General features: G+C 58.7%; 1 protein-coding gene and 1 long non-coding RNA gene across 8 annotated transcripts in view; both read right to left on the bottom strand.

Moving 5' to 3' along the window:
- Nucleotides 1–2,035: 2,035 nt before the first annotated feature.
- Nucleotides 2,036–5,981, bottom strand: LOC124507829 (uncharacterized). 3 transcript variants are annotated; one of them, XR_006961150.1, is made up of 4 exons: nucleotides 4,869–5,981; nucleotides 3,462–4,290; nucleotides 2,796–2,875; nucleotides 2,036–2,365 (listed from the first exon to the last, which is right to left on the bottom strand). It is a non-coding gene; the product is annotated as an uncharacterized LOC124507829 (long non-coding RNA). The 3 variants fall into 3 exon arrangements; XR_006961148.1 differs by having other exon boundaries at nucleotides 2,796–4,290; XR_006961149.1 differs by lacking the exon at nucleotides 2,036–2,365 and having other exon boundaries at nucleotides 2,533–3,599; nucleotides 4,132–4,290.
- Nucleotides 5,982–9,205: 3,224 nt separating this feature from the next.
- Nucleotides 9,206–27,175, bottom strand: part of ST3GAL1 (ST3 beta-galactoside alpha-2,3-sialyltransferase 1) — a 95,643-nt gene continuing 77,673 nt past the window's right edge. For all 5 annotated transcript variants that reach the window (XM_047074215.1, XM_047074216.1, XM_047074218.1 and 2 more), the window contains 5 exons: nucleotides 19,091–19,287; nucleotides 17,861–18,040; nucleotides 17,048–17,093; nucleotides 15,523–15,642; nucleotides 9,206–13,738 (listed from right to left, as the gene is read on the bottom strand). In XM_047074215.1, coding sequence (XP_046930171.1) covers nucleotides 13,565–13,738; nucleotides 15,523–15,642; nucleotides 17,048–17,093; nucleotides 17,861–18,040; nucleotides 19,091–19,287 — 717 coding nt within the window. In that variant the 3' untranslated portion in view covers nucleotides 9,206–13,564. The remainder of the gene's footprint in view (nucleotides 13,739–15,522; nucleotides 15,643–17,047; nucleotides 17,094–17,860; nucleotides 18,041–19,090; nucleotides 19,288–27,175) is intronic.

Below are 27,175 nucleotides of genomic sequence, written 5' to 3' on the forward strand. Positions count from 1 at the left end.
AATCGGGCAAATACCACGGTATTTCTGGGCACACCTGAACCTTAGCACGAAGTGGCCTCTGTTCTAGGCTGATCCTCCTCCGCTCCAGGCAGATCCCTCCACCTGACCTCTCCAACACTCTGTGGACCTGAGTCTTTGGCCTTGGGAGGGTCCATCCCTCCATCCCACCTGAGGCCACAGGCTCGGAGTCTCGGAGAGGATCACTGCGGGAAAAGCCTTTGGGGATCAGGTCATCCAAGCTCCTTCTTTTATAGATGAGAAAAATGGGCTCGGAGAGGGGCCAGGGGGTCCTGTGGTTCTCCGCCGAGTTGGGAATGGTGGGGAGCCTGCTCTCTGACCTTCAGACCGAGGCCCCTTTCCTTCCCATTCTGCCTCAACACTTCTGTTCACCCGGATGCCCATCCATCCAGCATTTTTTTTTTTTTTTGAGAGACTGTGCATGAGCCAGGCAGGGGCAGAGAGAAAGGGGGACAGAGGATCTGAAGCGGGCTCTGTGCCGACAGCAGTAAGCCCGATGTGGGGCTCGAACTCGGGAAACGCAAGATCATGACCCGAGCCGAAGTCCGACGCTCCACGGACTGAGCCACCCAGGTGCACCCCACCCCTCCTTTTTTAAAGCGATGCCTTTTCTTCACTCGGCCCACACGATCGAGCACCGGCTCACTGCCAGGCACCGCACTGGGCACGAGAGCTCACACGCGTCTGATTGAGAGCTCCCCGTGGAGCGAGGTAGACAGAAAGGCAAAGAAAGAATTCTGGTAAGATAAGCGTGGTGGCTGTCCCGGGGCTCTAGAAGCCTGATGAGGCATAGGATGGGGAGTGCGAGGAGGGAAGGGCCGATTCATCCTCCAGCCAAGGCCGAGAGGGCAGCAGCGGCCTTTCCAGGGGCCCAGAAGCCTGCTCCCTACCAGTCTGCCCAGCAGCACAAAAGCAGGAGAGGAGGCAATCCGTGTGGCCGGGCCAAGGAGCCCAGAACAAGCCAGAGGTGGGTGGGAGGGGCGGGGGGCTGGGACTAGGTTTCCCAGGGGGTCCAGCCTGTGGAAGAATGTGACCAGAGGTGTCATCTGACCAGCCCCTGACGTCTGGCCACGGGCCCAGCAATGCAGACCTAGGGTTCTCTCCGAAGCAGGACAGTCAAGGAATCAGCTTCTGATCTTTCCACTGCTGCTAAGACCCCAGAGACTTGGGGCAAACCTTTTATTCACTCTGAGCCCTAGTTTCCACATCCATAAAAAGGGGTTCTTCTTCACATGTATTTACCCTCTTATAGGTAGAGAGACGCCTAGGTCATTTCTACCTATTGGCTCTTGTGAATAGTGCCGCTGAGAACATTCACGTCCATGTGTTGGCATGCCTATTTTCGGTAACTGGGGTCCACATCCCTACGAGTAGGATTACTGGGTCATACGGTGATTCCGTGTAACTTCTGGGGGAGCCACCAAGCCGTGTGGCACAGCGGGCGTACCATTTTGCATTCACACCAGCGGGGGGCACCCGGAGTCTGATTTCTCCACGTCCTTGCCAGCGCGTGTCGCATTCTGACTTTTTGGTTCACGGCCATCCTGCCGGGTGTGCAGTCAGAATCTCATCAGAGTGACGCCTAACGATGTTGAGCATGTTTTCACGAGCGCCTTGTCCGTTCGTGTATCTTCTTTGGAGAAGTATCCGTTCAAATCCTTTGACCGTTTTTAGACGGGTAATTGGGTTGCTTGCCTTTTTGTTGCTGAGTTGTGGGAATTCTTTATATATTCTAGAAATTATCAGGTATGCGATTTGGAAATAATTTCTCCCAATCTGTAGGTTTTTAAAAAGAATTTATTTTTAATACTAGTTAGAAATATTTTTTTTTAAAAAAGGATCATGTGGGGCGCCTGGGTGGCTCAGTCGGTTAAGTGGCCGACTTCGGCTCAGGTCGTGATCTAGCGGTCCGTGAGTTCGAGCCGCACGTCGGGCTCTGTGCTGACAGCTCGGAGCCTGGAGCCTGCTTCGGATTCTGTGTCTCCCTCTCTCTCTGACCCTCCCCCATTCATGCTCTGTCTCTCTCGGTCTCAAAAATAAATAAGCATTAAAAAAAATTTAAAAAAAATAAAAAATAAAAAAATAAAAAAGTGTCATGTATAGATATAGTATCACCCCATCTGCCCTTCTCCTTCCCTCCTCCTTTTTTCCTCCTTCTGTTTCTTCCTTCCTCCTCCTCCTCCTCCTCTTTCTTTCTTTCTTTTCTTTTGGACATAAACTATATTCTAGAAACTCTGCTAAGAAGTTTTCGCACATTTCAATGTGGAAATTAATGGTTGCAAAATAACAAGCCAGTAAAATGTAAAAATAGATCATTCTCTGTGATGGCAACTCTGTTAAAATACACCTGCAAGGATGAGGGAGGGAGAGGAAGAACAAATTACTGGGTTCTTCTTTCTTTCTTGTTCCCTTCCTGCCTTCATTTCTTTCTTTCTTCCCCCTCCTCCTCCTCCTTCTCTTCCCCTTCCCCTTCTTCTTCTTCTTCTTCTCTCTCTCCCTCCCCCCTACCCCGACCTCCACAGAGAAAGAGAAATGACTTTATATTTCAGTAAGAGATTCCATTCATAACTTTCAGGAGTTTTCAACTCCTTGGGGATGCCTGGGTGGTTCACAGAAGAGCATTGCAAACTGTCCCTTTGTGGAATAACGGAGCCGGTCATCCTCAGGGTGATCCGTGTCTCCCACCCACCCGGGGGACCCTGAGGCCTGGGAGTGCCTAGAAGCCTGACCGAGTCTTGGCCGTGACAAAGCCTGAGCAATGGAAACTCGGGCCTTACCATTACCCATCCGTTCCATTCAAACCTCTCCGATCCCTCACACGTGCATCGTGCTCCTGGACCAGGCTTTCCGCTCGCTTCTGGGAATGCGGGATGGTCTCGGTCACAAGGGGCTCAGTGTCCAACCGGGGAGACGCACCCCCCCCAGCCCTTCCCCCAGCCCTGCCAGCAGCGGGACGGTGTGCAGAGCTGGGGAGTGCAGAGCTCCCCATCCTGAGTCCCGGCCCTGTCTGTCTCTGACTCACTGCTGTCCTATCTCAGCCATCAGCTCGGGTCTGCTCCCCTGTTCCTGGCAGGGTGCTGCTGAATGAGAGCAAGGGTGTGGGGTACTTTGTGAAGTGCACACGTGACGTAAATATGCGTCCAACCGCCCCACCAAGTGTTCTTCTGGAGGGGGCACTTTGGGCTTCCCCGCTTGCTCTGGGCTGCACCCTTCAGTGCCCTCTGTTTTCCCGAGAATAAAGCCCAACCCCCCCCCAAATTCGCAAGAGACCTGGACCCCGCTGCTCCGACCCCCGTCTCTCGTTCCTGCCTCCCTGCCTCGGTGTCACGGAGCATCTGCCGCTCTGTGATTGTGCCACACCCTGTCTCGCCTCTGGGCCTTTGCACGTGCTCGTCCCTCTGCCTGGCATGCTCTCCCACCGTTGCTTGGGTGACCATCCTTACCCCTCACGGCTCAGCCTCTTCCTCCGGGAAGTCTCCCTTGATCTCCCTAGACACGCTCAGGCCCTGTGCTCCACGGAACCCTGACTTCCTGTAGCCACGTGTCACGGTGGCTTCCCATGGCTGGTTTGACCACCTCCACTGGAAACACAAGACGGTTACATCAGGACAGCACAGGAATGACTGCCCGCCCACGGCGGTCACGGAGCTCTGCACTCAACGAACGTGGACGAATGAATCGATATGGTCCGTACCCCCAGGCTGTCCTGGGGCCTCTGTATCCGCGGCCCAGACCCACGGTCATCAGCCCCAGGAGGCTGCAGCCTACCCATGGGTGTGTGTGTGTTTTCTCATGTGCTTTTCAACTGCTTGCTGTCTGGCTCCCAACCAAACCCAGTGTTGAAAGGAATCCTGCCGAAGGCGGGTCCGTTGCGCCCTCTGGTGGCCACCACTGCTAGGTGGCCGGGCCAGCGCTCCCGGCGGGGTCAGAAGGGGAGCCTCTGGACAGCTTGGGCTTTCCCAGCGCAGGACCCACTCTACCACCTGGGACCAGCCCCTGGGGGCTCATCTCCAAAGTGCTTCAGTCTAGAACAAAGCTGACAGTCCCCTGGTCCCACACTCTTGTGGGGAACGGAGGTGTTTAATTCTCAGCCGGGACTCGTGAGCTCAGTACCTTGCTTTTAAAGTCCTGGGTGCACCCCTTCCTTGCTGGCAAGTTTCTTCACCTCCCGGAGACTGTCTCCTCATTAAATTCTCCTCTCCTGGGGGGATTGTGCTTCTTGGCAGAATTGACACAGGATTCAATGAAATTCACGTAGGCAAAGCACTTAGCCTATGTTGACAGGGTGCAGAAGGGAACCATGGTCATTATTAAGAATCTCCCACCTCTCCTGGTGTTGCCGCTGTCTGGCTACCTGCCTGTCCCCCCACCGGACTGAGGTCTTCGGATGGCAGAGACCTCATCTTGCCCGAGCCCCAGCCCCCAGTGGCCCTAGGTGAGTACTTATCAAACGAAATGCATGTAAACCTAAAGTGTGTTAGTTTCCCCCACAATCCCCCGAGGCAGACAAGTCTGGAATCCTCATTCCCACATCACAGAGAAGCTCCACGTCTGGATCCGGGTCTTGGACCCTTGGGGCCTGTGGGGGTCTATGATCCAACCAAGCCCTCTTCTCGGGGGCCTCCGGTGGGGAGAGACCTTCCAGCAATCTACAGATCTACACCACACAGAGCTCCCTGTTCCGGTTAAACTTTCAGGAAAGCCAGTTCAAATGTTATAAAACACGGAGGGGAAGGAGTTCTCGGAAGTCACGGGTACCCACAGGAAGGCGCCCTGGACATCTGCGGCTCTGCAGACACCCTCGGGGCGTCCAGGCCTCCGAGGCGATAGTTTTCCCAATAGGTACGCACCCCTTCTGGAAGCCTTGAGAAAAGATGTTCTCGGCCGATAGCCATCGCAACCCCTGGCTTCGGTCTTCCGCGCTCCAGGAAGCGTGCCAGCCACACGCGGGGAGCGCCCTGGCCCTGCGAAGAGGCAGGCTCGCTGCCCTGACCTGTGAGGCATGCCTGAGGGTCCTGAGGACCCTGCTACCCTCCCAGACTATGGTCACTTTCCTCTCGCTCCCAGCAGCAGCGTCTGGGGTGAGCGCTGCGTCCCTATGGGTCCACGTGGATGTTTCTGGACTTCACCCTCCCACCCGTTGTCCCCAAACTTTTTTTTTTTTCTGCACCTGCCCCGCGGTTACCAGCACTGTCCCTTTTCCTGGCACCTGCCACCTTGCTGCCTCCTTTCCTTCATTCCTGGCGGACTTTACAGTAAGTGTGTTTCTGCCCAGTTTGTGCCCTTATCCCGCTGACCCCAGTGTCCCTGTTTACACACAGCACCTGCCCTCCTGGGCCCTGGACGTCTGCTCTCTCCCGACTTCCCCTTTCCACCTTCCGGCTCGCCATCACCTAGACCTGCTCCATTTCAAAGTCCGTTCCGACAGCTCGTGCCACATTTCTCCCTGAAGTCATCTTGTTCCTGGCCTTGGGGACACCTCACAGCCCCGTGGAGCCGTGGCCTCTCTGTTCTTTCTAGCTCCCTTGTCCTGTTCCTCCCGAGACCGTCCCCACTCACCTCCTGTGGTTTCTCATCCAGACCCACAGCCTCCCTGGTCTATAACCTGGCAGGGTCCAATCTCCGTGTCCAAGCGGCAGGGGTCTCGGGGCCGCAGTCCCACCGTGGCGCGGTGAGGCCTGAGCTAACAGAGAGGCTGATCCGGGAACCTGTTGCTACTCGTACTCTGCGGTCCGGCTGAATCGGAGGACGTGGCTTAGAACCGCGGCAAAAACTCCAGTTGTCTTTTGCCCATCTCCTCCCCAGACGCGGCCTCCTGCCGGTTGCCAGTCTGGAGTGAGCCCCGTGGAGGCCCGGAGATGGGGAGACGTCGGGGGAGGGCGCACTTCCCAGAGCCGAGCAGGACGGTGGCTTCCTGAGCTGCCTTGCGGTTTTTACCTCATCATGCCCCCCCCCGCCCCGCCCATGACCTGCTTTAAACCTGATCACCTCCCAAAGGCCCCCCCTCCAAGCAGCATCACCCTGGGGGTCAGGACTTCAACATAGGAATGTAGGGGACATCACCGGGTCCATAGCAGTGGGTTGGGGTTGAGTACGGCCAGTGTCTGAATTATTCCATGTGCTCACGGGACGTCAGGTGGGGCAGGCGGCCAGCATCTCTGAGAAGCAGGTTACCTGGGATTCAGCCATCCTGTGAAGACCCAGTGTTTCAGCTGACGACGATCAGAAGGGCTTCCCCTTATTCTATGGGGCTCCGGGGCTTGGGCAGGTCTGGGAGGGGGAGCCCTTAGAGGGAGGGGAGCGACAGGGGCAGGTGAATCTGTCAGCATCATCCCACGGATGGAGATCGTGAATTGGGGTGACAGAACCCGGGCCCTGGGGATGCCTCTACTTGGCAGGTGTTGTTGCATCAGTGAACGAAGCAGAAGCAGAAACAGAGGCGGGTCCTTCCCCAGCAGGTGCAGAGGGACCCTGGAATCACTGGGGGACATTTCCTCACCGGGCCCCTACAGCAAAGGTGCCCTGGACCTCCCATGACCGGGACCTCACTTGGCTCTGAATACACAGAACATTTCCTTTTGTGACGCGACCTGTAGTGAATCCTGGTGTAGGTAAACCAGCTTCCTAAGGTGTGGTGAGGACAGCTGAGCGGGGCCCCGTGGGCCGGGCACCAGAGGAAGCGGGGACACCCTCCACCTTGCTGGGTGACGCTGTGTCTCACAGGACAGGCACACTTCCTAGGCACTTCCTCACGGACACGGGGGCAAAATGACTTTTGAGGCAGACTTGTCCCCCTAAACACTGCGGACGTCAACAGTAACAAAAAAGGAAGAATTTTATTTTTATTTGTTTATTATTATTTTTTAAATGTTTTTATTTATTTTTGAGACAGAGAGAGGCAGAGCATGAGCAGGGGAGGGGCAGAGAGAGAGGGAGACACAGAATCCGAAGCAGGCTCCAGGCTCTGAGCCGTCAGCACAGAGCCCGACGTGGGGCTCGAACTCACGGACTGTGAGATCATGACCTGAGCCGAAACCGGACGCTCAACCGACTGAGCCACCCAGGCGCCCTAAAAGGAAGAATTTTAAAAAGGGAGTGGCACGTGTGGAAAACATGATTGTTGAGGTGGGGTTCATCTCTTAATCAGTGCATGTATTTAAAAGTCCTCACGTTTTAAAATCAGAAGCAGGTAGAACGCTTCTTCCCAGGAACTTCTTTTTGGTTCCAGGAGCTCTTTGCTGAGCAGCCAAGCGTGTGTTTGGGGCCGCGTGAGGGGTGTGTCTGGGGGACCTTCCCAGGGTCCCCAACACCCAATCCTGGAAGACCTACGTTTGTGGGAGGCGTGGGGGGTGCACAGCACTGGGCCTGGAGGGCTCTGGCTCTCGTCCTCTGTGTCTGGGCAGGTGCCCGAGGGTCCTGAAGAAACGTTTTCAGGTCCTCAGGGCTCCCCGTGGAGGGTCCTAGCTAATTCCTACCCCTTCCTAGGCTTTGCCCGTGGGCCTGGGACTGGGTGGATGAGCGCCCACCCGGCTGAGCGTGTCGCCACCTGGTGGCCCCTTTCCCACATTGCAGCTATAATGGGAGCTCGCCCAGGTGGGAACTTGGGGGAGGCCGGGTCTCAGTGGAGGGAGCGGGCCGCATGTTAACAAAACTGAGAGAGGGGCCCTGATGGGGTGAGGTTAGCCAAGTGATGGGAACAAGGAAAGGGAATGTTAAGAGTTGAAGAAACCACTTGGAAAGAAAGCAGCACGAAAGCCCCCGGCAAGGGCGGGGCAGGAGAGGGGGCAGAAGAAATCGGACTGGGTGCCCCAGGGGGCCTCACGGTTTTGCTGGCATCTCCTTCCCTCCTCACGACTTTAATTTTTTTTCTTAACGTGTATTTATTTTTGAGACAGAGAGAGACAGAGCATGAACGGGGGAGGGGCAGAGAGAGAGGGAGACACAGAATCCGAAACAGGTTCCAGGCTCTGAGCTGTCAGCACAGAGCCCGACGCGGGGCTCGAACTCACGGACCGCGAGATCATGACCTGAGCCGAAGTCGGACGCTTAACGGACCCAGCCACCCAGGAGCCCCGTCTCCTCACGACTTTAATAACAGCTGACATCTACAGGAGGCTCCCTGGGCACTAGATTCTCTTCTTAGACTGTGGTGTGCATTCACTCATTTAATTCTCAAGCGTGTTTCTAGGCTAGGTACCCCCTCACCCAGACTTTATCCACAAGGAGCTCGGGCTCAGAGAGGTTCAGGGACATGCCCAAACTCGCACAGCTAAGTAGGAACCCAGGCAGCCCGACTCCAGGACACCTGTGTTCCTCTCTGTGCCCTCCTGCCTCTGAGGGCTGCTTTCCGAAGTTCACAAACTTCCCAAACAACTTTGGGAAGACGTCCCTAAGGTCCCAGCCTGGGAGACGTCCCCTGGGGAGGCAGCAGAGTGACAGGGAGCCCCGGACCTTCAGAGGGAACGCTTGCTTTGAACCCCACCCCTGCCCTCGTCTGGCTTTCACTCTGCACCTGTTTGCAAACATGGAAACCCAGGAACCACGCACCCGCTCCGCAGGACCGCTTTGAGAAGTCAAGTTCATGCCCAGCGGGCCGTTGTGGGAGCCGACACGAATTGGGGACTATCACCATTTACACTAATTTTACATTATAGAACCCCACGACTGGATTTCTGGACTATTCACAAAGTCAGAGACTTGTGCCGACTTTGGATCAAACTTGGGATTCGTCCACGGATGTACCTGTTTATTGGGAAGAGATGAACCCTACCTCGCCCACCCTGGGCCCCGGCCAAGGCTATCTCATTCAGCGACTGCTTGAAGCGGCCGACGCAAATCTCTTCGGGCAGGCCTCCTGAGTGATTTTTATTCTTGACCTCACACCCCTTCTGACGGCTGGCATGGTCATATCCATTTGGCGGATGGGGCAGCAGAGGGTAAGAGAGGTGAGGTGCTTCGCCATAGTCACACAGCAGTGAGAGTCACGGTGGCATTTGAGAGGCTAACGCTCTGCTTCCCGAACCTCTGGGCCCTTGGTAGGGACGGACGCAGAGCCAGGAGACCCTCAGCCGACGAGCCACTGGGGCGTTTTTAGGCCGGAGCAGAACCCCTGACCGGAAGCCGTGGGGCGGGGGGGCAACATGAAGGCATGCCCCGCCCCCGCCCAGAAACACCACAAACACACCCAAACGATAAAATAGCTTTTTTTTTTAATTCACTTTGATTTGGATCATTGGACATGTCCAACAATAAATAAAACAGAGCAAAGGCTGAGGAAGGCGGACTCTGGCTAACTTCATTCCGAATGCATTCAGATTAGCGCTCGGCTACAAACCAAACACGAGGCGAGAGGGAAAAGAAAGCAAATTTTACGACGACGACGAGGAACCAAACGAGACCGCGAGGAGTGGAAAGCGCTCGGGAAACTTTGGCCTGGACGTGAGTTCAGCGACGTGCTGACGCGGCTGGGGAGGGCGCTCGCCTCCGGGCGGGGGGCAGGGGGCGAGGTGGCAGGTTAGAGCTGGCGTCGGGGTCACGGCCATCCGCAGCTGGACACAAACGGGAGTTCTGCCCAATGAGCGCGGCTGAGCCAGGGGGTCAAGTTCAACACCAGTGCAGGTCTCTGACGGGCTGAGAGGGAAAGTGGGGGGTGGGGGGGGGTGGGCTGGACGCTTGTGGGAAGCGCATTGCCGCTCGTCTAATGAGCAAGGAAGCTGCTAATGCCCGGATGCCAGCTGTGAACGCCACTTTGGGGGGGTCTCTGCCCCTCCTGCCACAGCACCTTCTCCTCTCTGTGCCCCAGAGGCGGAGGTTCTCCAGGACGAGAAAGCGGAAAGCTGACTCCGTCTCCCAGACCACATGGCCTGTGGGCATGTCTGCTTCCAACCAGATGTCCGTGATGGACACGGTGATGACCCCGAGCTCTGGGGGGCGCCAGGGGGGTGGCACAGGGGCAGCTGCTGGCTCCTGATGGCACGTGGCCAGCGGCCGGCCATCTGTCGCTGGACAGCGGCCACTCGGGGCTTGTCCTTCCCCGGAGGAAGCATTTCTGGTGCTCCCCATGTGGGGGACGGTGAGCTCTTTTCCGTTTCCCGTTTTTGCATTCGGGCTGCCTTGACAAGAACACTTAAAGCAGAGGTCACGGCTCGAAATACTCTCTGTGACTCCACTCCACCCTTGACCCAGAGGCCCAGCCCTTCTTGCCCCCAGCACTTACAAGAATCGCCCTCCCCACCTTCTTGTCTGGCTTCCCTATTTCAAGTCCTGTTTTCTTGTATCTGGCTTCTCCCACTGAGCACAGCCCATGGGGTTTGCCCGACAACACCTGCTGAAGCCAGAGTCTCAAAAGGCATGGGTTTAAGAACTTTCTTTTCTGCCCGATGGCTCTGGGGGCCAGACGCTACAAACCTGCCCTGCTTTGTGCCCCGACAGGGGGAGGGGGTAAGGGCCGGGGCTCCGGGGGGGGCCTGTGGAAGCAGGTGCCGGTTTTGCAGGAGGTGACTCCTGGCTCACCGGGGGTTGGAGAGAGCGCCGAGATCTCTCTTCCTCCTCAGCCCCCATCTTTCTGGCTTTAGGCTTGGCACTGATGACTGCAGGCGGGGACACCTCTGCTCCACGCCTGGGGCGCGGGGCTGGCCTCCCAGGAGCCCTGTGCCTGGAGACCTGGCAGAGCCCTGGGCTGGGAGTCCAACAGTGAGCGGGGTGGACACTAAAGAACCTCCTCTGGCTGGGGGTTTCTCGTTATCCCGCCCACAGTATGCTCAATGCTCTGTGGGAAACAGTCTTGCCCAATTCTCAGCCATCCTTACCCCGGGTAGAGACGCTAACTGGCTTAAGCCAATCAGCGCATTCGATCCCAGTCCCAATGACTGGAGCGTATTGGGTTTAGACCCCTTCGCCAAGCCAACGAACACAAACGTGTGCTGGGGCACTGGGAGGAGCAAGGTTTCTCCCCTACTGGGGGGAAGGCGGCAAAAGGCAGACACCGGGGCTTGCCAGGGCCACCATGGGCAGCCTGGGGACGAGCCAGGTGGGGAGAAGGCAGAGGCCCACCCCCCATCACAGTTCGCTGAGATGCTGGATGGAACCCAGCTGGGAAAGCCCACCTCAGGATGTTTTAAACAGAGAGCCGACGATTTCCTGGTTTTGCTCAAAATGGTTGATTCGTGCCGTCACGATTGTTGGTTCACTTTTGCAAGTCGCTTCCCTTCCCCGGGTCCTGCTTTTCTGATCTGTTAAATGGGAAGGCAGGCGGGCTTGAACGGGCCTAGCGGGAGGGCGAGACGGCCAGGACCGGGCCTCCTCCCCACGGGGACCTGTTCTGACTCAGCAACGCCCAGGAGCCGACTGCGCGCCCTGAACCTGTCACCCCTGTATGGACCCAGGAAGAGCTCGGGAGTCCACCCTGCTCCCTGTCTCAGTGGCCACGGTTCTCAAGCGCTGTCCCCGGGCTCAATCAGCCAATCGACAGACGCCTGCTCTAGTCTCTGAGCGCGGATGATCAAGATGACGACCTCACAGCGAGAGCCTCATGCTTTGGAGGACTTTAAAACAGGCACACGTCGTTTGTGTGTTGTTGTTTTTTTTGTTTTGTTTTTGTTTTTGTTTTTTTTTATACATCACATTCTGGATTCTGAATCTCTGAGAATCTAATAAAGGCTAAGGAATCTCTCCCAGTGACGATGCTCATATGCACAGGCTTGGGGGGAGACAAACGCGGCATGCCATTTCTGGGGACCCCTGGGAACTGCCCAACACCACCTGTGGCCCCGGAGCTGACAACATGCCTCCCTCCCTGTTCGTAGAGGGAGAGGCTGCAGCCGGGAGAACGGGGCTTGCCAGAGAGCCGCGAGAGCGCAGGAGACAGGCCCCGTGGCTTCTGAGACTGGCATGCCTCACGCTCCCCCAGGAAGCTGTCACGCCTCCTCAAGGTGGCATGACCTGCTAGCAAATGCTCTCAACAGGAAAAACGCTTGTTCTGATTAAGGGTCAGTAACTAGAGCCAACAATCACTGTCCTCCTATACGTGTGACCCCACTCCCCACCCGGCCCCAAGGGAGTCCCGCTCTGTTTTGGAGATTCTTAGCCCGAGACCGAATCCAATCCACAATGACGAGGAAGGAAGGTGGGGCCGAAGGGAAGGAGGTACGGAGCACCCCGCAAAGCTGCCAACCTGAAACCCTGGGATCTGCCCACCGGCAAGCCCCCAAGCCCTAGACGCCCCCCACCCCGAGTCTGAAGCTCCCCAAGAACCTAGATCCAAGCTCCCCCACTCCCCGGCTGCCAGGCGAAGCAAGAACAAGCTCAACTAAGCCGTCAGGACCAGCCACAGAGCCACAAAGTGCACACGACGTCAGCGGAGTTAAAAGAAGAAATCAATAAATAATCAGGAAGGCCGAAGAGGAAAGATCAGAGCAGCCCGGGAGGGAGAGAATGAGGTATGTCTTCTCCCGCTCTGAAACTCATGTTCGTGGGATGGCCCTGCAGCCCTCAGGACACCGTGCAGGTGGCCAGCAGGGACGTGGCCCAGAGCGTGGGTTTCCTGGGGAAAGTGCCGGCTGGTGGAGGTTATACGCGTGGCCTTGGAAGGTCATGGGCGCCACATCCAACGGTCTGTGAATGTAAGCAAGAATGATGTTCCACGGCTGACGCGCCTCTGGACAGCACTGCCCGTCATCCTAGCTCTGCTCCAACTCAGGCGCTGCCTCAGGAAACTAGAAAAGATGCCCCCGAGCTATAGGGCAAGGGGGCGGCATTGCTGGGGGTCCCCTCTCCCGAGTCAAGGCTTTTGCCTTGTTTCGGCCAATGCGCGTGTTTCTCCCCAGACGCAAAGGCACGCGGAAGTGGTCAGATCTGCTCTCAGCCACGGTTACAGCCACAAAGATCCATCGCTCCAGGGACATCGGCTGGGGAAGAAGACATCTGCCGGGGCCTGAAACGCTCTGCCACGAGTCTGTGAAGACCTTCGGGGCGGGGAGCCTCTCCGGCCACCATAGATGAGCTTTGGGACGACAGCGGGGCGGCGGGGGGCGGGGGGTTGTCGAGCCAAGTGAGGGAGGGGCCGGGCATCGTGCAAAGAAAGGTGCCATCTTGCCCCCAGTGTCCACATGGTCCAACACGGCTCTGTCCTGAGGTCTTCCCTGGGTCCCCGGGCAGAGGAAAAGTCTCCGCCCATCCGTCCCGGAAAACTGTCCTTTCCTTTAGAACACAGAGTCCCAAGTATCTGCCCCCTCCCCAGAAGCCAAAGGGACCTCGGTGTTTGGAGACTGGACCCTCCCCCGCATCTCCCCACCTCCCTCCAGCTCCGGGCCAGCAGTGAGGGGCCCTCTCCATCTAAGACCAGTTCTGAGACTTCCTTCGCAGACCCGGCGGGGCTCGGGGACCTTGCTGAGCAGACGCTGCCAAATGTTGGCTCGCGGGAGGCCGCGAGGGGCACCTGAACGCCCCCACCCCCGAGGCTGGCCCTCAAAGCTCCCAGGACAGAACGGCCCCAGCGAGAGGCTGGGGCTGGACACAGAGAGGCGTGCCTCAGTTCTCCTTTGCAGCGTCATCTCCCCTTGAATATCCGGATTTTATTGATGGACGCCAAGGTGGCCGTCACGTTGGACTCAAAGTCTCCATCGTGCACCCCGGTCTTGCGAAAAGCCCCCGCCGATGGGTTGTTCTCCCAGTAGTGATGCCAGTTCCCTTTGCTGTCTGCCCCGAAGCCGTACAAGTCTACCTGCGGGGGCAAAGCAAAGGTCAGAACCAGACGGCAGGGCCACAGGTAAAACCTCTAAGAAGGGGAGCCTGCAGGCATCTCCCGAGTCTGTAAGCAATGCTTCCCAAGACTCCTAGAAACCCTTCTCCGTAGAACCCGTCCGGTTCCTTACTGGAACTCCCGGGGGCTCAGGGAAACAAAAGCAAGTTCCATAAAAGTCAAGTGTAACGCCAGAAGGCACGACGGGAGGCCAGCGCGTGGGTGGCCCCGAGGGTGCCGGGGCAGGACAGCCTCTTCTCAGAGGGAGGCTCCTGGGACTGGGCAGGGGGAGTGGGGTTGCCAGCAGGGCTCCCAGCTCTGCCTGGTGGAGCCAGCGAGCGCCAAACCGCTATTCTGAGCCTCGCGTCCCTCATCCGGAAAATGGGCCGAGAAGAATGACCGCGTTGAGGCAGGTGGCAGGTGCTGAACTCTTTCCTCCCTGAGGCTAATATCCATGCGGTTCGGGAGCCCTCACTGGCCAGTGGCCAGGGAGGCCTTTCCCACACGTGACCAGCATTTACTGAGCACTTACTCTGTGCCAAGCACTGCGATAAATACATCAGAGTTCATCACCGGGGCCCCCTGGGTGGGTGCTGGGGAAATCAGGCACTCAGGAGTCAGGTCTCAGACCTTGGAGCCTGTGACTTACCACAAGCACCAGTGAGGACGGGGGCTAACGTCAGGGCTCCCGCAGCACGGAGGACAGCAGGGCCAAGGACGCAAGGGATCTGAGATAGCAGGTGACACTTGAATTGGCTCTCGGGGGAGGCGTTGAAGATGTCCAGGAAGGAACATGCCCTCCAGGGAGAGGAAATGCTATCTGGGCTGCGGCAGCGGGGAGGGCAGATTTGGGGGGGTGGGGCCCCACCGGGGGCAGGAGACACCTCGGTGGCCAGCTGGCCAGCACGGCTTTCTTGTGAAGGCCAGCAGGGCCACAGCGGCCCCGGGGCAGGAGGGAAGAGAAGGGAGTAGCATTTCTGAGGCAGCCGGGTGGAGGTGAGGACGAGAGGTGGCTTCTGGGAGAGACAGCCCAGGCTTCTGGCGACAGTGCGGGTTCACGGGGAGGGTGGTGACAGAGCAGCCCCTCCCCCCTCCCCGGATGTCCCCCAGGACCCAGGTGGGGCAGGGGCGGGGACGGCTGCATGTGACATCTGATTGCCCCGCCTGACCCAGGGCCAGGGAGGAAGAAGGGTGTAGGTGTTGTGGCCCCCCTGCTCCTCTGCCCGGGGTGGCAGTGAGCACCCCAAATCAACATGGCTTGGCGGGCGGTCAGGCAGACCCACGAAGGGAAACACAACACGCACTTGGCAAGATCACTGGTTCTCAGTGTCGGTGAAGAGTGGAAGCCCTGGGTGCCTGGTTTCCACCTTCAGAAATTCTGGCGAACACGGGCCCGGGTGTGGTTTGGGTGCTGGGATTTAGCTCTGGGGACGATTCTAAGAGCGGCCGGGATCGAGACCCCAGCTCTCCCCCGTTACGACCTGCTCCGTTATTCTGCCCCCAGATCCGAGGCTCCACCCGCCAGCTTGACTCGGCCTCCGGAGCCTGCACAGAGCGAGCCAGAACCCTTGCCGCTGCCAACGTTCTCGGGAATGCCCAGAGCGGAGATAAGGAACGGGAGCTTCTGGGAGAAGAGCTACGTCGGGGCCCGGGTGAGGCCAGGGGTCAGCCTGACTGCAGACGCACTCCCGGACGCTCAGAGAAACGCGGAATGAGGGGCTCCCCCCGGGGTGGGGCGGCCTGGCAGGCACGGGGGGCGGGTGTACCTCATCGCAGATGTGCAGCGAGAAGATGACGGACAGAATGCCGGTGGATGGGTATCGCCCGTGGCCCTGCAGCCAGTTGTCAAAGACGTATTTGATGAAAGCCGGATGATAGATCAGGATCTGCGGGGAGAGGACACGGCCCCTCGTGAGCACCTGCTGGGTGCCCCACACGGTCGTGGCCGTGGGGGACAGAGCAGCGAACAGAGCCAGCAGCCCTGCCCTCGTGGGCCTTCCCTCCTAGTGGGAAGGACCGGCGGTGGCCTAACCACGGAGGCAGAGAGTGCTAGATAGAACACGACTATGGAGCCGTGGAGAGAAATGAAGCAGAAAGGAAATAAAGTACGGGGGTGGGGGTGGGGAGAAGGCTGGCTGAGAAGAGGGCTTCCGGTAACATTCACATCAGGCCAGGGAGGTTCCAGGGAACAGCATGCGGCGGGGTCGGGGACGCCTCTGTCACGGGGCAGGAAGACGCAGGGGCTGAGCCGCCCACCCGTCGAATGACCTCTGTGCCACGACATGACCCCACGCGCTAGCTTTCCCTCTCCTCGTGTTATAGATGAGGAAACCGCGCTCAGAGAGCCTAGGTGATGTGCCCGGTGTCACACAGCCAGGGTGGCCAAGCTGGGAGGTGCCTGGAATCAGACCTGCCCTTGACTCCACCCCCCCGGCTGCTTCGAGGACAGCGAAGGGGACGTCTCAGACGGTAGAGGGAATGCATGTCCACGAAGCCTAAGACCAGCCCCCGGGAATGGACTGGAACAGAGGACCGTGCAGGTCTCCGGTCATCACTCAGCCAGGCCTCAAGGGACTGCCATCTCTGGGAGGCTTCCCCACGTACCCACTGGGCCCACATAGGGCTCCCCCCGTTCCCTGGGCGGTGCACCCGTGCAAACGGCAGGGGCTGGAGGCCCGGGTCCAGCCATACCACAAACTGGCTGTGTGTTCCTGAGCAAGTTACTCGACCTCTCTGATCTTGACCTCACCATCTGAAGAGGACAGCATATGCAAAGGACCAGTGAGGTGGACACTTCACTTCTTCCATCCTTCCGCCCTTTGCCCACGTCTTGGCCAACCCCCCTACCAGGGGCCCCCTGGGGACGATGGAGCTATGGAGGCAGGAGGGGAGGTCTGGCTTTGAGAAGCTCACGCCACACAGCGCTGGGTCTCAAAGAGCAGCGGGCATCAGCATCCCTGGAGGGCTGGGAAAAGCCCGGATCGCTGCCCCCTCCCCTCCTCTTAGAGTGTCTGATTCAGCAGGTCTGGGGTGGGTCTGAGCCTCTGCAGCTGTGACAGGACCCCAGTGACGCTGCTGGTCCGGGACCCCCACTCGGGGACACTTTCCCGGTGTTTGTGGAGCAGGGAAGCTGAGTGGGGGCTACGGCCTCCGCGGGCACGGGGGGGGGGGGGGCCCAAGGGCTCTCTGCAGCCAGGCGCCGGCAGAGGGGGGAGGTGGTGCTGTCCAGCCTCGTACAGCTCCTTCGAAAGGAGCTTGAGCTCAGAGGAGAAGGGGCCGAGTTTGACTCACCTTATTCTTTTTCACTTTGATCTTCGCGGGGACAGGGACGTAGGTGCTGCAAGGGGAGAAAGAGCGGTTAATGCGGGGGCGGGGGGGGGGCAGGCTGCCTGCACGCAGCTCTGGCTGGGGGACACTGGAGAGGGAGGGAGGGATGCGGCCTCCCCGCCACAGCCCCGTCCCCCTGCAGCAGTGGCCCACTGTAGACACCAGAGGGCGCTCGTGGCTAATTCAGGAACTTTCAAACCGCAGCCTTTCCCCCCAGAAAGGTGGGGGGCGGGGGGCGACTTTCTCCAAGTCCCCACACCACGGAGCGCAGCAGAGGCCAGAGCGCGCATTGCCACGGCTAGGGCGCTGGCCGATGAGCCCCACGAACGCCCCTTTTCCATCTGCAAGGTTACGTGTGCCCCAAGGTGAAGGTGTAAACGCCGCGCCACCCGGCCTCACGTCCCATCTAACAGGGACAGGGTGGGAGGGCAGCCGAGCCCAGGCCTGGCCCCCTCGCTCCTCCCCTGCTTGAGCCCGCTTCCCTCAGGGCCCTCCTGGGAGGGCGGCCCCGGGCTTCCTGCACCCCAATCCGTCAGGCTTGCTGGCTGGTCCTCAGACAAGGAGGCTTCTGGCCTTGAGGACAGTGAAGCCACTTCCTTTAAGGAAGAGGGAGGGAGCTAGGAACCCGAGACTGGCTCTCAAGCTAGGACAGCATGCTCAGGGCAGGCCTCTGATCCCTCTTTGGGGGAGGGGAGGGGAGGGAGGGGAGGGAGGGAATGGGAGGGGAGGGGAGGGGAGGGGAGAGGCCTCTCCACCCCAGCCCCCCAGGGGACTCACTGAGAGATGGTGCCCGTGGTGGTGGCACTGACCACCCACTCCAGGTCGGTGGTCTTGAAGGGGACGAGGACCATGCTGACGTTCTCCCCCAGCTCCCTGAAGCTCTCTGGGTACACCAGATGGTGCGTGGTCTTGCTCCCGACGTCGGCCTCAAAGCCCGCTGTGGGGGCCTTGTTCATCCTGGGGGACAAGGGACAGAAGGTCGCGCGTCGCATCCCACGGGCACGGGTCAGCCTTAGCTCCACAAGCCTGTGATGTCACCTCTGGTGCCTCACCCTCCGTGGCTGGGCCCCAGCTTCCCGAGCTGGAAAAGGGACTCAAGTCGTTAAGACGCAGCGCAAAAGCTTGCGTAGTTCGTTTTCTCTCCGTTTCTCTTTTACGACCTCACCCGAGCCTGACCATCGTCTCTGCTGATGACCTAGGAAGCACAAGGCACCACCCTGGCCCCTCAAGGCACCTCGTTAACACCTTAATGGTAATGACAACCACACCTGGGAGGCATCCTGTGGCCCTATTTTCCGGTGGAAGAAACCCGAAGGCAAAGACTTTGTCTCAGGACACACAGCTTCCGGGTGGCAGGCTCCAAGTCAGGTTTGTCTGACCCGCTCCCCCTCACCACGAATATTCCTGCTGCACGCCGGGCACACTGAGGCTCCCAGAAGCCAGGCGAGGGGTCTAAGGGCATAAACGCAGAGACCTCGGAAGCGGGAGACTGTTCTAGAAGGCCCCTGGGGAGCAGCAGCCCCCTGCTGCCTGTCCTCGCGCTGAGGCGCTCGTGACCCCGGGGGGCCGAGCGCACAGCGTGGTGGAGATTATGACAAGAAACCCAGGATACACGTCTTCCTGGAGGATCTGTTTTTACTCGGTGCCGGGGAAACGAATTTACATTAAAGACATGCGGTTTTATTACGGCCTCGACTGTAAAACGGGACTGAGTTTTCAAGATTAAACGGGAGTCTTCAAATAAATCTTGCCCTCTCGCCAGGCGTCTCCGTGCCAAGCTCCTGGCCCCGCTGGCTTCCTCCCGCGAGTCGTTCCCCATCTGGGTCCAGAGCGGCGCTGCTCGTCCGCTTCCCTCCCACGATGCACGGCTGGGGAAACTGAGGCCCTCGGGGGGCGGGGGCGTGGCCTGGGGTCCGCGGGGGAGCCTGGCCATGCCGGGACTGGGGTGTCTCGACCTCCTGACCCTGGGCCGAGGCGCCTCTAGCAGCTAAGGGGACGGGCGCTCACCTCAGCACGAAGTCGTGGCCGTCTATCTGAGGCCCGTACCAGGACTCCCTCAGGTTCCCGGAGTTGCCCACCACGGCACAGCGCCGGCAGCCCCCCGACTTCTTCTCCAGCAGGGGGTCCACGTTCCCAGGCACCACCTGGAACAGCTCCTTGATGGTATCGTTCAGGTTATTGGGTTGCTTCTCCCGCTGGAGCCTCTGCGGGCCGAGGACGGAAGGAGACAGGTCAGCCCAGCTGTGCTGCCTCTGGCCGCTCTCAGCCAGCCGGCTGCTGGGCCCCCAGCGCCCCACGAGTGCTCGCTGGGCCCCTAGCTCCCCCCTGTGCTCGCTGGGCCCCAAGCCCCTCCCCGCTGTGCTCATGTGCTCACTGGGCCCAGAGCTCCTCCCTGTGCTTACTGGGCCCAGAGCTCCCGCCCTGTGCTCACTGGGCCCCAAGCTGCCCCCTGTGCTCACTGGGCCCCAAGCCCCTCCCCGCTGTGCTCACTGGGCCCGGAGCCCCTTCCCTCTGTGCTCACTGGGCCCCTAGCTCCCCCCTGTGCTCACTGGGCCCAGAGCTCCCCCCTGTGCTCACTGGGCCCAGAGCTCCTCCCTGTGCTTACTGGGCCCAGAGCTCCCGCCCTGTGCTCACTGGGCCCCAAGCTGCCCCCTGTGCTCACTGGGCCCCAAGCCCCTCCCCGCTGTGCTCACTGGGCCCGGAGCCCCTTCCCTCTGTGCTCACTGGGCCCGGAGCTCCCCCCTGTGCTCACTGGGCCCCTAGCTCCCCCCTGTGCTCACTGGGCCCAGAGCTCTCCCCTGTGCTCACTGGGCCCCAAGCCCCTCCCCGCTGTGCTCACTGGGCCCCAAGCCCCTCCCCACTATGCTCACTGGACCCCTAGCTCCCCCCTGTGCTCACTGGGCCCCTAGCTCCCCCCTGTGCTCACTGGGTCCAGAGCTCCCTGCTGTGCTCACTGGGCCCAGAGCTCCTCCCTGTGCTCACTGGGCCCAGAGCTCCCCCCCTGTGCTCACTGGGCCCCAAGCTGCCCCCGGTGTTCACTGGGCCCCAAGCCCCTCCCTGCTGTGCTCACTGGGCCCGGAGCCCCTTCCCTCTGTGCTCACTGCGCCCCTAGCTCCCGCCTGTGCTCACTGGGCCCGGAGCTCCCCCCCCGTGCTCACTGGGTCCCTCCCTGGCACCTTCCTTTTTGCTGGGCACCTGGAAACTGAGGAGGCTCAGACAGCTCTCTCCGGAAGCCCAGGAACCCCTCAGGGAGGTGGGAAAGATCACTCACTCATATTCCGCAAATGTTTATTGAGCACCTACTGTGTGCGAGCTACTCTGCCAGCCACTGAGGCATCGAGACCCGGTAATATGAGAAAGCCACACGAGAGAAAGGTCAGGTGACCCTCCGTGCCCACCACCCCCGCCTCTGCTCCCTTCCTCCTCCTGACCACCCCCCACCCCCCACCCCCCAGGGACCACTGGGCTCCAGCAAGACTGAGAAACTAGCCCTTTGCTGGACGCGTCAAGGCCTCCGATGTCTGCCTAGCAAATCGCTTTCACCCTTTAAGACCAAGCTCGAGACTTCTGACTTCCTCACCCCTGGTAGAACCTGGAGACATTTCCTAAGGAGCATCCCATCGGACTCTGTCACCATGTCGCTGTGTATATATCACACCACACTGGAACGTAGGTGATAAGGATGTTCTGGGGCCCAGCCTGGTGGAACCACATGTCCCAAATCCAAACCGGGATTTGAACCCAGGCTTTTAGAAACCGAATGTAAAGTCTCTCCCACAACACGGCCCCTGTCTCAGACCCTTGGAACCCAGACCTCGGGAAAGCCCAGCCCCTGGGCTTGGGGGAGGTGGCTGCGGGGTGAGTCCCACCAGCCTCTCCCGGCTCCAGGCCCCGGGCAGTGACTGGGAAAGAAAGGAGAGGTTAGAGATTGCTTTGGCCGTTGTCCAGCACATTAGTGACGGGGCACATAGGGAGATTCAGAGGCACGCAGGCCCCCACCGCCCTGTGACGGGAGGAATCAGATCGCCGAAGGAGAGGCCCATCGGTAAGCCCAGATGGCTCCTTTAGTTAAAACCCCCAGCCCGTCCTCCGCACCTGCCATGGGCGATAAGACTGGGACCGCTGAGCACACACACATAAAACACAGAGAAAGAAAATAACAACCGTTGGTGAGGATATGGAGAAACTGGAACCCACATACGCCGTTGGCGGGGAATGCAAAATGGGGTGGCCACCGCGCATAACAAACACAGAACTACCACGTAAGTCGGCAATCCCATCCCAAAGCACGTCCTCAAAAGAACAGAGAGCAGGGTCACGAGCAGACACCCTGCTGTTCACAGCACCATGATTCACAGCAGCTGTAAAGCGGACGCAAGCCGAATGTCCACTGACAGGTGAACGGATAGGGCAGGTGTGGAACATCACTCGGGTCACAAAAAAGAAGGAAATTTTGATAGACGCTACAGCATGGGGGGGCGGGTCTTAGAAACTCATGCTTGGTGAAGTAAGCCGGACACAAGAAGACAAATACGGAGGGGTCAGATCCATAGCGACAGAAGGCAGAATGGTGGTTGCCCGGGGCCGCGGGAGGAGGAAGAGGAGTTAGGGTTTAACAGGTGCAGGGTTTGGGGGACACAGGGAAAAAATGCTGGCTATAGGGTTTGGGGGACACAGTGAAAAAATGCTGGCCATAGGGTTTGGGGGACACAGTGAAAAAATGCTGGCTATAGGGTTTGGGGGACACAGTGAAAAAATGCTGGCTATAGGTGGTGGTGAGGGTTACACAACAGTGGGAATGTGCTTAAAGCCACTGAATTGTACGCTTACCTTATGGTTAATGTAGTAAATACTGTTAGGTGTATTTCAACACAGTAAAACAGAATAATCTCCAGGTTAAACACCTGCTTCGGATAAGATCTCCTGGGAAGCACCCGAATCAAGGAGCCCGACTCAGTAGGGCTGGGCTGGGCCCAAGAACCTGCATTTCCAACCGCTCCCGGGCAATGCTGGGACAGGCAGAGGGCCCCAGCCAAGCTCTCCTTCAGGAGCCTCCATAAACGGCCCCACCCAGGAAGGGCCCCTTTGCGCCCAGCACTGCGAAGACACGCTCAGGACCAGCGTCCTCACATTGTGTCATTACCTCGGGGGAGTCTGGCACAGTCTGTGGGATTCAGGGGTGACGTGGCATTCCTCAATCCAGCGCTCAGCAGTATTTACTGAGCACCTAGTATATCACATGTGTGCGTGCTTTGCCTCGGAGGCCCCGGGGCTTGAAGCCGGCAGGGGACGTGACTCGGGAGCACAGCACAGCATCCTCTTGAGCCCGGCTATTACTGACTTACTCATCATTCATGACTCATTGCAGGAAAAAAAAAAAGTAAGTTCATTTTAAAAGGAACTCTCACATCCCCACCACAAAGGGACAGCAAGGATTACTTGGCCGGAGAAGAAGGAGAAGAAGGAGGAGGAGGAGGAGAAGGAGAAGGAGAAGGAGAAGGAGAAGGAGAAGGAAAGAAAGAGAAGGAGAAGGAAAAGGAGAAGAAGAAGAAGAAAAGAAGAAGAAGAAGAAAGTCATTGCAGAAAACAATGAAAACAAAATAACGTTATTTCATTTCGGCTCATTCGGTTGCTTGCCCCGGGCAAGATGCCCACCCTCCGTTAGAAGGAAAGCCGGCAGGTGTTGAAGTGCAAAAGGAAACATCGGGTCAGGTTCAAGTCCTCGCGACTGCAGACCCAGCGAGAGAATGACAGCGGACTCCCTTCCTCGCTCTGAGATGCGCGATTCTGGAACCCTCGCGTCTGACGCCCTCGCATCACCTAGAATCACGCCGCTGGCCACGCACAGGCGGCACATGGCCCCATGTCAGCAATTCGGGGTCCGCTGCAGGGCTTTCCTGGCAGCGCTGGAGACCCCGAGGCCCCGAGAGGGGAAGGGGCCAGGCCCTTGGGCGCGTCAGCCGCACAGCCGGGAAGAACTTGGGGGAGGAAAGCCGGGCTGTGTTTCTGCAGGTTAGAATCCGAAATCACCCACCGGCCAGCTGGGTCAGTCGGGGCAGGGCACTCAATGCTGCGTCCCTGCTCCTGTCCCCCTGGGGAAGGAACAGTCTGTCGCGTCTCCCTGCCTTTTGTAAGTAACAGGAAGGGCACTACCAGGTGCTGACTTGCGCATCGGAGAGAACGTTGCATTCAAAGTTCACCCTCCCCGCCCTGCTCGTCCTGAGGAGTTTCCCAGTATCCTTGTCTGCATCCAGTCCGTGCTCCGGAGGCACCTGCCAACTGTGGACGGGGAAGCTCGAGAACGCCTGCGACTCAGGGCGGGGCCGGGAAGCAGAGGCCAAGTCCGGGATGCGTCCGCGAGGGGCGGGCGCTGTCTGCAGCGAGGGAGGGCCGGGCATGCCGTCTCCACTGCGGGACCCACTTCGGCGGGCTGGGACAGGGAGGCGCACATCCTGGGCACACTCACGCTCGGAGCACAGTCTGGGAGAGCCTCCCTCACTGCACGTGCCCTTGCACGTGATGTCACGGGGATCTTGGGGGGCGTGAATCACAGCACAGACAGTCCAGCTTGGAGGCGTGATGTCTGGCCTTCTGTGCCCCCTGTCACAAGCCCCCGTGTGTGCTGCAAAGAGGCACCCTCTCCTCCCATCCCTCCTTCTTTCTCCATCCAGCGAACCCTGCTCCTCCTTCCTGGTCCAGCCTGCCCTGCGGCACCTGGGAGGCCTCCCACAACCCCCCACGATATTGGTCCTGGCCCTTATGCATGTGCTGCGAACCTCGGGTCCCTCAGCACAGGCGTCGTGTGACCCGCAGCTGTTGTGGGCTTGTCTGTCCGGCCCCCTCGGCATCCGAGCCACAAGCACAGGCGTGACATTCGGTAGCCTGCTCCGTGTGCCTTTGCTGTGCTTGCTGAATACGTGAATGTCCTCCACCAGGGTCGACACACATTCACACACCCACGGGACCCATCGCTGCTGAGCCCCCATCATGTGCTCGATGCCGTGTGGCGTGGGCAGGTTAGAGCGGGGACTTTTGCCGGACTTTGAAAGCCCATCATAGGTGGGAGCATGCATTGTTTTTTTGTTTTTTCTTAAGTTTGTGTATTTATTTATTTATTTATTTATTTATTTATTTATTTATTTAGAGGGAGAGGCAGAGAGAGAGCGAGCGAGACAAAGAATCCCAAGCAGGTTCTGCACCCGACGCAGAGCCTGAACTCTCGAACTGCAAGATCGCGACCTGAACCGCGAAACCAAGAGTCAGAAAGCTTAACCGACTGAGCCACCCAGGCGCCCCCCACACATTCTGTGGCTCCTCTTACACGCCGGGCCCTGCGCGGAGCTCTTCATAGGCGTTTTTCTCATTTATTTCCCATAACCGTCCTACGAGAAAGGTGATACGAGGCACCCATTTTACAGATGAGAACACTGAGGTGCGGTGAGGTGGAGTGGGTTCCCCAGGACCCCCCAAGATATGAGTACCCGGGCCTGGCTCCAGGGCTTAGGCACTAGAATGTGATCCCACTGTGCCCCTCACCAGTGAGAAACAGGGGTTAAGATGACCTCCCGGGCTGTGGTGAAGTCGGGGGGCTGGAGGGCAGTGCCTGGAAAGCTTGGCCAGAGTGGCTCTTGGCATTGGATGGGGGCTGCAATTATCAAGTGCACTGAGCGCGATGATCGGGCAGCAAAGACATCTCCTGCGGTTGGGGCAGGACCCCGGGCCCCACGGAGCGGGAGGGCCCAACACCGCGTGGCCTGTCTCAGGAGTGGAAATGTGGCCGGGACACAGGGTGCCTGGGACAGAGGCGGGAGGAGAAGGTCACCGGGCAGGCAGATGGCGGGCGGGCACCAAGCCCGAGGGGGACCCTGTGCGATTGCCCCGGTCTTCCTGCTCCCGTCGGAGCTACATCTGCCTTGTGTTTTTCACCTGCCGGGAGGCCCCTGAGACCCACGGGGACCTTGAAGCTCAGAGACGCGGGACCCCACAGTTCTGGCCTCAGAGTCCCCCCGGCTCGGCCGGTCGGCCCCAGGCCCCGACATCACATCCTCCGCACTTTCCCAAAACCCCGGGGAAGGAGGGACGAAGGGTCTGTGGGCCCGGCTCCCCCACTGGTGGCTGAGTGGCCTCGCCTGGCTGGGTGCTCCCTGGGTACGGACCGAGCTGGAAGTGCCGACTCCAGCCGTCGCCTCCACGCCGGGCTCCGAGGGGTCTGGGACGCGGCGAGTGTGGGAGTCACACAGTGTGAGCCACCTTCCGCTGGCTCCCTGCCAGCCGAGCGCCCCGCAGCTGGGCTCTGACCGGGCTCACGACATTTTAAAGGCACGGGCTCTGTGGTTGGAGCCCTGGGTCTGGATGCATCAGGGACATTTTGCCCCGGCTGTCTGGGGGCCCACAAGCCCGGCCCTGACGCATCTTGGAATCCCTAAGCTGCTTTTGACTGCAAATACTCCGGGCCTCCACCCACAGAACAGGGGTGCCTGTCAGACGTGGTGTCCTGCTTCTTCACTCCAGACATGTGGCCCGCATCCCGTCAAGGAACCCGGAAGCTCTAACGCCCGGCTCGTTGCTATCGATTTCTGTTCACCGGGGGCTCCCTCTTCCCAGCGCCCATCTCTTCCAAGTGGCCACCAGGGGCTGAGCTGCAGAAAAAGAAGGGCTGTAGATAAGAGCTGGGGGTGGGGACGTGGGAGGACAATTTGATAAAATGCTAACAGTCACTTGGAAAAATGTTCAGCCTTGATAAGCGCGGGGGGGGGGGGGGCGGAAAGCAAATTCATTACTACTTGCCCATTCAGCCAGCAAAAAAAAATAAATAAATAAATAAATAAATAAATAGAAATGTTAGCAGCTAGGGGCGCCTGGGTGGCTCAGTCGGTTGGGCGTCCGACTTCGGCTCAGGTCATGATCTCGCGGTCCGTGAGTTCGAGCCCCGGGTCGGGCTCTGTGCTGACAGCTCAGAGCCTGGAGCCTGCTTCCGATTCTGTGTCTCCCTCTCTCTCTGACCCTCTCCCATTCATGCTCTGTCTCTCTCTGTCTCAAAAATAAATAAACATTAAAAAAAAAATTTTTTTTTTAAAATGTTAGCAGCTAATGTTTGCCGTGTCGTAGAGAACGTGGGCAAGGCGGCCGGTATAACCTCAGTCTGAGACTCGGCAAGATGAAGACGTTCGCTCAAAAGCACTCTTGGTAAGACCTGGAACGTCAGGAGCAAAACCCAGGGACCGTGACGCTACGCCCTGATTTCTAAGTCTAGAAGGCACAGAGCATATTCTGTGAAGATACCTAGGGTATAGCGAGAAACCGATGTGCTTTTCTTACACCTTTTTGTACATTCTGGGCTCGGCCCAGCCTGCAAATTTTAGAAACTGCCCTCCCTGAGGGCCTTAGGGAAGGAGGTCGATGAATACCGTCCTGGCTGTCCACTCTAGAAGTTCCCTGCCAGGGTCATCTGGTAACACCTGGAGACGTTTTGGTTCTCACAGCTGGGGGACGGGTGAGGCCGGCATTTAGTGGGTAGAGGCCAGGGACACTTGTGCCAAACGTCTTACGATGTGCACGACAGTCCCAGAAACAAAGAGGTATCCAGGCCCAAGTGTCAAGAGTGTGAAGGCAAAACCCTGCCTGGCCAAGCTTTGGTCCACTGCCCCCTTTAGCAGACTCTGGAATCTTCGAGGGGGCGTAGACCCTGCCTGCTCTGTTCTGTCACCTCCCCGGAACGCACCCCAGGACCTGCACACTGACGTGATCAACACAGCTCAGTGAGTGAACCAAGGCTCGGCCCAGGCATTCCGACTCACTTCTTCTGAGTCATTTCAGCCTCTTCTCAGATGTCCAAATGGACCACAAGCTCCCGGAGTGCAAGAGGTGCTTAAAGAGGGGCGCCTGGGTGGCTCAGTCGGTTAAGCATCTGATTTTGGCTCAGGTCATGATCTCACAGCTTGTGAGCTCGAGCCCCATGTCGGGCTTTATGCTGTCAGCACAGACCCTGCTTCGGATCCTCTGTCTCCCTCTCTCTCTGCCTCTCCCCTGCCCCATGCGCTCTCTCTCAAAAATAGACCAAAAAAAAAAAAAAAAAAAAAAAAAAGAAGAAGA

This window comes from Lynx rufus, unplaced genomic scaffold (assembly GCF_022079265.1).
Source record: "Lynx rufus isolate CCGP_SWC_20201006 ecotype Redwood Valley unplaced genomic scaffold, mLynRuf1.p SCAF_12, whole genome shotgun sequence".
Classification (NCBI taxonomy): domain Eukaryota; kingdom Metazoa; phylum Chordata; class Mammalia; order Carnivora; family Felidae; genus Lynx; species Lynx rufus.